The sequence below is a fragment of the Polypterus senegalus genome, chromosome 1, assembly GCF_016835505.1.
Source record: "Polypterus senegalus isolate Bchr_013 chromosome 1, ASM1683550v1, whole genome shotgun sequence".
NCBI lineage: Eukaryota > Metazoa > Chordata > Cladistia > Polypteriformes > Polypteridae > Polypterus > Polypterus senegalus.
Window position 1 is genome coordinate 338,902,086 of NC_053154.1, and position 11,643 is coordinate 338,913,728.

The 11,643-nt window shown below is 44.3% G+C and overlaps 1 protein-coding gene across 1 annotated transcript; it reads left to right on the top strand.

The window, feature by feature from the left end:
• The first annotated feature begins 838 nt into the window (after positions 1–838).
• LOC120518507 (erythroid membrane-associated protein-like) lies at positions 839–9,996 on the top strand. The gene is made up of 5 exons (XM_039741374.1): positions 839–945; positions 1,328–1,428; positions 6,197–6,271; positions 6,369–6,395; positions 8,302–9,996. The coding sequence occupies exons 1-5, from the start codon at positions 839–841 to the stop codon at positions 8,844–8,846; spliced, it is 855 nt and encodes a 284-aa protein (XP_039597308.1). The 3' UTR covers positions 8,847–9,996.
• Positions 9,997–11,643: the final 1,647 nt, after the last annotated feature.

Sequence of the window (11,643 nt, forward strand, 5' to 3'; positions counted from 1 at the left end):
TGACAGTGCTTTCATCAACAATGAGAGTATGGAACCTGATGCTGTGGATTTCCTGCTGGAGAATATCGTTTATGTATTCTACAAATTTGAAAGCATAATTCTTGCTAGCCAGCTGTTCAGAATAGTCACATATTTTACCAATTCATGCAGCTCTTGCACTGCTAACATCGACATGTTCATCTGAATGGCCAGCAAGACTTTATCAATCAAAACTTTTACCCCATCAGTGTTTGCTGTTTTCCACTGACACAGCTTGGTTGTCATTTGGCAATCTTCTGCAGTTTCATTTAACAATCGACGCAGACCTCCAGATTCCTGACAGCACAGCTTTGAAAATGCACCCATGTCACCCTTCTGAGATAGGTGACACTTCATATAGTCCAACTTCCAATCGCCCCATCATTTGCCTCAATTCTTCAGGTGTGTGGCTTTCTTGGCACAATTGGCAGACGATGTTGTCGCTGTCGTTCAATAAACGAAGATTTCACCAAGTGTTGTCATCAGTTTTTTTGCTGGTGTCAGCATTTCTGTCTCAATAAGCTTGCTAAGTCATTCCGGTTTAAATTTAGATGCACGTTTATTCTTTACAGAATTATCCAGCGTTCTCTCACTTGTTGACTTGGGCTTTGACATTATGTCTTTAAAAAACAATTCTTTAGGCGTCCGTATAAGTTATACAGCTGTTGAACGTACACGGTTCATACCATACAAAGTTACACGCACGTGCATGTCTTACTGAAATGTGATTAACATGCTACAGCATCGACACACGCAGTGTTACAGATATTAGCCCAGCACTGCCCGAGGTCTTCCTGATGTGAGCACACATGCACAGCCGATGCAGCCTGCAGCACGACTCCCTGAGGCCTACATTTCAGAGTGGACTTTGGGCAACACCCTCAAAACAGTTGGCATTCAGAAGAGGAAATGCACTAGCCCAAACGAGTAAGAGATGAGTCCAATCTGTTATACACTGAGTCAATGACATGTAGGCTACACACAATTCAGTGGAATCAGGCATAGGGTCCAAATGGAGTTAAATGAACCGGCATTGAATCTATTTTGCTGCAACTTTTGCTTCGACTGAACAGGAGTTTCTGGATCCATTTTTCGAGGGCCTGGTGTTCTTCGACAACGTGCCCCATCTCACTGCCAGTCATTGACTGCTTCTGCTTCCGCTTTGTATCCTAGGAAAGCAACGTTAATCTTGTTAAGTATGTTAGAAATTTGATATTACCTACAATATCAATTGTATTAGTCTAGAGTATCGTTTGGTTTCTTTGTGTGTAAGCTGTTTCTTTTATGTTCCTTTGTGTTTTGTGGGCAGTTCCTCAAGAGTCGTGGCCACCTGCCTATCACCACAGGGGCCTGTAAAAGTGGACGGCTTCCCACAGTTCCTGGAGGTTCAGTCGGATGCACTTGAGAGTGGTGAACTTACTTGTGTTATGCTGCACTTTGATTTATTGGATTTCTGGAACTTTTGAACTTTTTGCTCTGTGGTTTGACTTCACTATTGTATTGTTTATTGGGACGTTGTTTGCTTTGGATCGCCTTACTGTTTAGGCAACTCTTTTATGCCTCTTATGCTTCACAAAGCTTCTTTTAATTCTACAGAACTTTTGAATTATCCTTTTGTTTATAAAGATTCTACTTTGGCCTCTTTGTTACCTGCTGGCGTTTTTTGATGTTTTTACCCCCTCTAGTGGGCATTTGTGGAACCGTTCGGGACTTTTGTTTTTGGGACTCTTGAGCACATAACAGCATTTGAAAGTGTTTTGTCTTAATGAGTATGGTTCCAGTTATAACAAAAGAAGTTTAAGAAATAGATTAACTACTTAGGAACTAGATAATAGTCTTCACTGGAAAATTAATACAGAAAGCTTCTACTCTAAAAGTAATCAGCACTTATTTCTCCTCCTTAATCTTGGAGTATTTAAAGTGGATGAGGACCTCATGGTGTCCTTTTATCACAGCATCATCCAATCTGTCATCACTTTCAGCTTCATCACCTGCTTTAGTAGTCAGACAAACCAAAATTTAAAAAAGCTCCACGTGGTGTGCATGCTCCCAACCTTCACCTCCTCTGCTGAATAAGCAAACATGCAGCTAACGTGACTGGATCTGATGTAGATGATTTGGTGTGTCAGTAATGTGTGTGTGTCAGAGGGCCATATTGAAAAACCTGGATATCATCTCGGCTGATGGCAGACAGCAATTATACTTCAGTAAATGAAGGAGGACAGGCACTTTAACGACCCACACAAACCGCTCCAGAAATTATATTCTTCTCAGTGCCATATGTCTTTATTAATAAGGTGGTAAAAATGTGTAGAGTTTTTCTGATGTATCAAGTAATCATTTTAGGTATAAACACTGTCACGCACGAGTGCATGGGGAGCAGCTTAAGGACCTGGCGTGCACCGCGACAAGTCGTGCCAGGGGACAACAGCGGCATACTAACCTCTCTCTTCTTATTTCCATAGAAAGAACGAAGCACCGCCGCCATGATATCGCCCAAACGACTTAAAGAACTGCAACACTTCCGGGTTCCTTTCTGCCCTCTGGTCCCCGTTTGATGACGTCAACCTCCCATCCATCACCACGCTTTTCCCAGCATCCCAATGTTTAATTTCCGGTCCGACCCTATAAGTTGTCCGTCTACCCATCCTTATGTGTCTCATGAATTTGTTGAAAACTATTGACCTTTATTTTGTTGCAGTAAACGGGGTAAACACCCCTAACCTTTATGCTTGTCCTTTGTCTTATTACAGTGGCGTAGTCGGCAGGATAAAGCCCGAAGAATGTCGGAAGGGCAGGACCTTAATTCAGTCCTAACTACTTTGGCGAACGAGCTCCAGGTTGTCAAGATGGACCAGGCAGCTATGAAGACGGAGCTTGCCAAACCAAGAGACAGCTGGTAGCAGCGTAAGCGGTAAAGCCCGAGTCTGCACGGCCTCCACCACCTCCTATTATTCTCCTCACAGAAGCGGATGACATCGAATCGTACTTGTCCATCTTCGAGAGGACGGCAACTTGGAACCAGTAGCCACGGACAGAGTGGGCATCCATCTTTGTGCCGTATCTGAAAGACCTAGTGCAGCAGACCTATTACGATCTCCCCGAGGTGAAAGCCGCCCGAGATATTCAAGCGCTACGGCGTAACCTATTGCCAGCAGGTGAGGGTATAGCAGCAGTGGAAATTTGACCCCGACCGCCCGGCTAGAGCTTGGCGCTGGCTACGGGCAGATATCAATTTTTTAGGTGGTCGAACAGATAGCCTGCGAGGGGTTAGTCTATGCTATGCCAGACTACCTCGCCCAGCAGGTCAGGAGACATCCGTTTAAGGATATGAACGGTCTTCTGGAGGTCCTAGAGCGCCAACTGGTGGTGAACCAAGTCAGGGGGTCTGAGAAGCCAGATCGCAGGGTCCGACAGGGAAGTGCCACCATGCCTGAGTCCGCCCGGAGGCTCCAATTAAACCGAGAGACCGGATGCTCACCCCACTGCGCTGTTTTCTTTTTTTCTTTTTTTCTTTACACAAAGAACGATAGACACTTGGAATAAGCTACCAAGTAGTGTGGTAGACAGTAAGACGTTAGGGACTTTCAAAACTCGACTTGATGTTTTCTTGGAGGAAACAAGTGGATAGGACTGGCGAGCTTTGTTGGGCTGAATGGCCTGTTCTCATCTAGAGTGTTCTAATTCTAATTCTAATTCTAATTCTAATTTGATGTATGATATTTAACAAATCAAGACAAATTATCTTAGAAGTGGAATTTTGTTTTAAGTGCGGCGAGGTGGGGCAAATACTTCCCACCTGTCCCCTCAACGTAGAGCCAATGGACTGCAGCTGGGCCAAGGGAGAGAGGTACTGTGCTCTGTCAAACCCACTGGCGGTCACAAATATGGGAGTGGTGTTGTTAAATGGGCACTCGTTGTGGCATTGTTTGACTTCGGGAGTAACATTACCTTTGTTGCTTGCCATTATGTTCTACCACGACAGTGGGTCGCACAAGGAACGAGCGTAACTTGTGTGCATGGGGAGACCAGGTCTTACAGGGCCGGAAAGTGTTTCATAACCTGGGAAGGGAGTCCCAAACAACTGCTTGTCGCTGCACTGGCCGAGCCCCCCTATCCAGTTATACTAGGACAAGACTGGTTGGAAAGTAAACGCGGTAGAGCTGTCACCACTCCTACACCTAAGTTGGGTATGATTATGGAGGGTCAAGAGGCCCTCCCAGCTGCTCCCACGCCGTGCTCCTTGGCAACTAATGATGACGTGGATGGCCACTCTCTTCGGCGATGTGAAAACTGTGTTTTGTTCCATTTTCGATGTTTTACTCTGAAGGTGTGCTTTTTATTCTTCATTCATTCTGTAATGTTTCCTTGCTTTTAATCCAAGTGATGTTTAGGTCACACCTCGCTGGATAACACACAAGTGGTCCGCTGTGCTGCCTCTCCTCACTCTCAACTCTGATTTGGATAACAAAGTGTTTCCATTCCTCCGTCTCGATGAGAGGTTTGTTTCTTATCCCTGATGATTCCCTTTCTCTGCTAGCGCTGACATCTCTGATAGGTTTGTAATGATGGCGCACGCAGCACAACTTAACAGTAAATGAGATGAATGGAGGTCTGGGAGTCTGAAAACCTCAAACACCAACCCACTAGGACAGAACTGAGCCCGATGTGGACAGACCTGTGATTCGGACTGTGTTAATAACGACTCAAACATGCATTGTCCAGCCCAGCTTATCTTTTATTAAACGCCATTTCTAACATTTTACTTTTAGACTAAACCAAAACCAGTTATCTCTTATTAAATTTATCTTGTAAAATTAATTTTGGTTTGATTCTTAGGTGTCCTTTTTCTGAGCCCCTCTTTCTTACTTTCATTCATCCTGCTGGCGTCTCTACCAACAGCCCCTCACAGTCAGACCCACTTATCACTTTACAGCTCTGAGTCTTTGAGAACAAACTGAAGAGAAATGAACATGAAAAGACTGCACAGACGGTGGCTGAGACTCAATTTGAACCCAGGCAGCACACGACCGAGGGGGCTGAGTGACATGTCTGACATCACATGTTCTGCATGAGTTCTGTTAACGTCTTTTTATTTGGTATAAAGTTGGTAAGTGTTTTCACTTTGACACGTACTGTAAATATTTCTTCAGATAAAATCTCTCTACAGGTTGACTTACACAACACAAGGTCACATTCTGTTAACATGAATCTCGAGCCCCAGAGAATCCTGGGAAAAGAAGAGTGAAGTGCTGGGCTTCACAGGTCCTCACTGCAGGTCTGATTTCTGTTCTCTGTGTGTGAAAATGAAGTCTCCATCAGCTCTGTGCTGCTCTGTGACCACCAGAGATAAAGACGGACAGGTGACAGCACAAGTTTGATCTGCTCTGGTGAAAGAGAAAGGCCAGGAACTGCATGATCAGGAAGCCAAGAAACATGAGAAGGCATTCAATAAGGCGTATGACTCCTAAGAAGTAAATAGCAAAGAAGACGAGGACAAGACTGAAAATGTTCTGTCAAGAAGAGGACTTTAATAAAACACAAGAAGACATTCAAACCAGACATGAAATGGTGTGTCGACATTATAAGCTCATTCAACACAACTGGATTTCTACTCTGGACATCGTTAAGAAAATGGATGCCTGTGTCACCTTGACTGCAGATATCGGAGAGCTTGTGAGCAGCAGACTTGACCGCTATGCTATCTTCAGACAGCATTATCACAAAGATCAAACCACCACTTCAAAGCCAACTTCAAGGTCTCCAGCCAGCGAGCAGATCTGGTACCACAGTTACAATGACTGGCACATGTCTTATTGTATTGCAGTCACACTAATTACACCTGCAGCGTTCATTTCTGTGTTTCTGTGGTCACGAGGACACGGTCAGAAGTCTCACTGTAGGACCTCCACTCCTAATAATCCTAAATAATTCTGTTCCTTCTTCATCAGACGTCACGCAGATTCAAAGCCAAAGGCCAGTAGGCTGTTAATTCTGCAAATCCACTTTCAGTCTGTGCTTGGCACTCCAGCTATTGTCATGTCCATTGTTCTGCTGTCTATTATAAGGGGTCTTTATGAAGGGAAATTTGAAATGCAAAGAAATTTTAAGACTTCAGAAGAGGAAAATGAAAGTAAATGAAAGTAGCGAGTGAGAACTGAAGAGATGATGTGTTAAGTTGACCACCTGATTATTCATTCAGTAACACAGCTCTCTTCTTCTGCAGAAAAGTCACAACGCGTCACCAATGCAGGTACAATATTTGAACTGGGGGTCACTGGGGGTCTTTCAAGTCTCACTCTTTATTGGACTCATTAAGTTTATTTCTTTATTTATTTATTAATTTACAGAATGGAGGAGAATATGCAGCTCAGCAGGTACGGTTGATAAGCTGGTCATGAAATTCTCATTTTCTGTGTCTGTAGTCTTTGTGTCTTCATGTTAAACGTGTCACCTTCATGACCATGACAAGCAGCACCTTGTGAGCTCTGTGACTGTCCCCCAGGTCTCAGTTAATGGCTGAGGTCCCTCTGTGTGGGTGACATTGTGACACAGTTGTAGCGCTGCCATCTCCCAGTAAGGACACTGGGGTTCACATCCTGGGGGCTCCTTGTGTGGAGTTTGCATGTTCTGCCTGTGACTGTGAGGGTCTCCTCCGTGTGCTCCAAAGACATGCAGGTTAGGTGGTCCGGTGACGCTCAGTTAGCCCTGATGTGTGTCTGAGTGTTTGCCCGCTGATGGACTGGCGTCCCGTCCATGTGTTGTTCCTGCCTTGTCCTGATGCCTGCTGTGATCGGCTCCATCTGCCCCTCGACTCTGCCCTGGATAAGCAGGTTATGACAATGGATGGCTGCTTGTTCTGTGTGTTTAAAGGCAGATGAGCTGCTAGTTAAGGAACAGGAAGACCTCAGCCTCTACTGCCCCCTGGTGGTCTCTTTGAATATCGCTAGTTATCTTATTCCTATGAAGTTCACTAAACAGTCCTCTGTCATAAACAGCTGGATTATCCTTGGCAGGCGGACATTACTTTATTTTGTGTTTCAAGAACATCAGACAAGTCAGTAAAGACAGAACTAAAGACCGGACCCTCCTCGTGCAGACACAACTCCTCAGATGTCTTCCTTGGTACAAAGGACGCTCGTTTGTCTTGTAGACTTTATTCTCAGCAGGTCATTTTGATTCGGTGGTCTCGTACCGATTAGCACTGCGTGTCATTGTCACTAATCCTGCTACTTAAAGACTCCATGATGTCCCTTCTGTCACTTAGGACCCTCTTGTGTTTCAGTGCAGACCCTTTCTCAGTCCCCCATTTCCAGCATGTCGATGTTGAAGTATTTGTGAGATGACAACACTGAGGACACACTTGAGGTTTTCACTCCCAACGTTTGCTCTTTTTAAAGTAAACTGAGTGCTGCTGAGTCCTCACAGGGCCCGCTGTCCATTCTCAGCCCCTCAGTGTCCAGTCCTGTCCCCTCTTTAGTGCCACTTTGTGTTTTGTCCTGCTGTCCTGTCCTTTGTCATCACTATCAGTGTTGTCACCTTGTATGTCCTCTCGTCCACCCTCTCCTTATTAAAGCCCCCCTCACCTGTACTGACTGGTCACATGGTGTCCCTGCTGACTGATGACTTGTGACACTTCATCCTCATCACTGACAGGCGGCCATCTTGTGTTGTTAGATTCAGTGTCATAAATTCAGTGCCCCCCGTTGTCACTTCTGACAAAGAACTGAGAAACATAAAGTGGGGGGTCTACTAAATAAAAGGCCACCAACACAGTGTAAGGACGAGAAAAGTGACAGAGTCACCGACAGAGCAGAGCAGAGCTGAGCAAAATGAATCAAAGTGGACAGGAATGACAGGAACAGGAGGACAACAGGCCAGGGGGGACATGAGACCCTCAGGTTAGTGACGACAAGTCTGAGAGCTGCTGGTGAGTCTGTGAACGAGTGCCAGGCCTCACTGGTGGTCTTCTTGTTTGTGTCTTTAACAAATCCTCGCTGTGTGATTCGTCTTTTATTAAAATGTTCACAGGGCGGTGATCAGGCTCTTTAGGGTTAAATGAAGATAAAATGGAGGAGGTCAGAGGTGCGACTACACAGGGGGGCAGAGCAGTGACACAAAGAGACACACGAGGGGCTTGGTGGGCTGAGAACTGAACACGTGCTGTTTGACGTCTTTGTCTTTTTAATGTTCAGGTCCTTCAAGGAGTGTAAATGTGTTGTTGTCTTCCTCAAGTCCCCTGATTTCCTGACGTCTTCCTCTTTTCTTCTTTGTTCTCCTCAGCTGATGTCACTTTTGACCCTGAGACTGCACATCCATATCTCATTGTGTCTGAAGACGGGAAAGAAGTGAGACAGACAGACACACAACAGGGAGTGATGGACAATCCAAAGAGGTTTGACTACTGTGTTAATGTCCTGGCCAGAGAAGGATTCACCTCAGGGAGACACTACTGGGAGGTGGAGGTTGGGGGGAAGACTGACTGGATTTTAGGAGTCACCAGAGAGTCGATCAACAGAAAGGAGAGGATTACACTGAGCCCAGATAATGGATACTGGACTGTGTGGCTGAGGAATGAGAACGAGTATGAGGCTCTCAATTACAGTTCTGTCATTCTACCCCTGAGAGTGAAGCCCCAGACAGTGGGGGTCTTTCTGGACTATGATGAAGGTCAGGTCTCCTTTTACAATGCCCAGTCCCGCTCTCACCTCTACACCTTCACAGACTCCTTCACTGAGCCCCTCTATCCATACTTCAGTCCTTGTAATAACGACGGTGGTAAAAACGCGGCCCCTCTGGTCACACACACACTGACCCCTCTGTATTAATGTCGTCTGTCCATCTCTGAGCAGCACAAAGCCGATGGAGACTTTCTTTAACATCAGACCACCGAACTCAAAGCCCCCCTGAGGTGTCCTGCTGTTTGCTGCTCGTCTGATTTTCATTTTCAGGATTTCTGTGTTTAATGAGACATCAGGACTGAACACTTGGGATTTTTAAATGGCGTCGGATCAAAGCGTCGGCTCCATCATCAAATGTGAATCTGAGGGTCTGAGAATGAACAGAAATCCTGAGTGCGCGTCTTTAATTTGACATTCAAAGAGGAATTCAACAAAGATGGTCGTGTTCTCCACAGCACTGGATTGGTTTTCTTCAGTCGTCGTGTGACGTCACTTGCTGGTGGTCAGTCCTGATGACCCTGAGGTGCCCACTTTGTGACATTAAAAGACATGAAGAGTGTGAGCTGAGCAGAAGTAATCCGAGACCCTGAATATCGAGACCACCGTCCATTTTGTAACTCGCTTATCTAATTCAGGGTCACAGGGGGCTGTCAATGTGGGGGGCAACACGGATAACAACCAACCTGTGACACCAGAGCTGAAGGCCGGACCACCAATCACTGTGCTACTACGAGACCACCGATCAGACAAACCTGAATTCCTATCTAGCGTTATATACTTCTATTGTTAAACGTGGACTGAAATACACAACACTGTAAGTCTGCTGAGAAGTTCATCAACACTGAGATGAGTTTGGGATGAAATGAAATAAAACAGAAAGGGACGTCAAATGAAATAAAGAAAGGCAGGAATTACAAAAAGAAATCATCGACATCAGTGAGGTGACACGGCGCTGTCCTCTGTAAGAAAATGGCTTCTCGTGAACTTCTCTGAGGGTCCACCTCACAGTCCTGAACCTCCGGCAGACTCAACGTCATTTCAGTGACACACACAGGTGGTCTGCTGCAGTGCTGGAGTCGGAGTGTGTGACAGAAATGACAATAATAAGTTTAATTACTGAACAGAGTGCTAGACGTGAGAAAAGACCTGAAGAAACAGAATTCAAAAATGGACGACTTCACAGAAATCAGAATAATTAAAAATGACAATAGAATACAGAATTGTGTGTGAATGGCACCTCTTGTGGTCATGAAGTGTAATTAAAATAATCAAAAATGGACTCAAGTTCATCAATCCAGTCCTCGTCTGAATCAGTTTATTTATTGTGCATTTGAGTGTGAAGGCGTATGTGAGACTCAGAAATGTCACTTTGTCTGTCATTTATAAATGAACTCAAATAGAGTCAGGGACAGAGCTGCAAGTGTGTTTGTCTGGTGTTACCAGTGGATGTGCAACTGGGAGAACTGGGAGGAAAGTCATGTGACACCAGGAGAACACGTTAACTCCACAGAGACGCTGAGCATGCTGGGATTTAAAATTAGGAGTTGTTACATTTGCTGAACAGAAGCCTCTACAAATACACGTCGGCCTGCAGTATGAAAGTTGACGTCACTGATGAGATTTGCTGAGTGACTTTGGAGTTGTAGATAAACTCGTGTCATCAGCGTGATCTTCATGCTCTTCCTCTCACTCATCACAGTCACTGCTCTCGTCTGCACACCACACACATGTCGGTGGTCTTACTGTTCGTATCTTTGACTTTCTCACATGTTAATGAAACTCTAAACGTGATGTTCGTGTTTGTCAAGCAGACAAGTCAGAGTTTCCTGTAATCTGCATACTTGTCAGTAAACCTGAACTTGAATGTTTGCCCGTCTTCTCCTTTTTTGTTCGCCATACGATGAGGAGACTGGAGAATATTGGAAGAAAATTATGGAAGAAGAAGAAGCCATTAGGTTCTACATGAATGAATTAAACAGTTACTGTATGTTGAATTATTACATTCAGAAAGTAAAAAAGTGACAAAGAAAATGAGGAGCAGCAGAACAAAGTGTGACAGGTGACAAGGCCGAGGTGTGATTTTGAGGAAGCCCACCCAGATATGACAACAACAACAACAACAACAACATTTATTTATATAGCACATTTTCATACAAACAGTAGCTCAAAGTGCTTTACATATTAAAGAATAGAAAAATGAAAGACATAATTATAAAAAAATAAATCAACATTAACATCGAATAAGAGTAAGGTTCAATGGCCAGGGGGGACAGAAAAAACAAAAAAACTCCAGACGGCTGGAGAAAAATAAAATCTGTAGGATTCCAGACCATGATACCGCCCAGTCCCCTCTGGGCATTCTACCTAACATAAATTAAACAGTCCTCTTTGGATTTAGGGTTCTCACGGAAGGGCTTGATGATGATGATGGTCACGTAGACTTCTTCCTTTTAATCCGTCCATCATTGTTGGAGCATCATGAAGCTTTGAGTAGGTGGAGGTGGCGCAGGCACATGACAGTAAGACTGAACTTCATACAGTTGCTCCTAAACTTATGTCTCGACTTAAGTTACTTGAAATTGTAAATTAAAGTAATTTCAAGAAGGTGTGTGTGTAGAAATGCAAAAAAACAAACCATTTTATTTGTAAAGTTATACAAAGTCAGATTTATATGACCTTAATGTTAAAATGCCACGTGAAGAAATCCACACACATAATGGCTGATTTTTAAAACTTCAGTTAATTCTGTTCCTGTCCACACAAAGGCGTCATTTACACAAATTTATTCATTTTAATGTCATTTCAATGTCACTGATTTATGTGACGCTGACTGTTTTTTCAACATATTTTCTTTATAAGGACTGTTTCAATTTATGTTAGGTAGAATGCCCAGAGGGGATTGGGCGGTCCCGTGGTCTGGACCCCCTGCAGATTTTATTTTTTT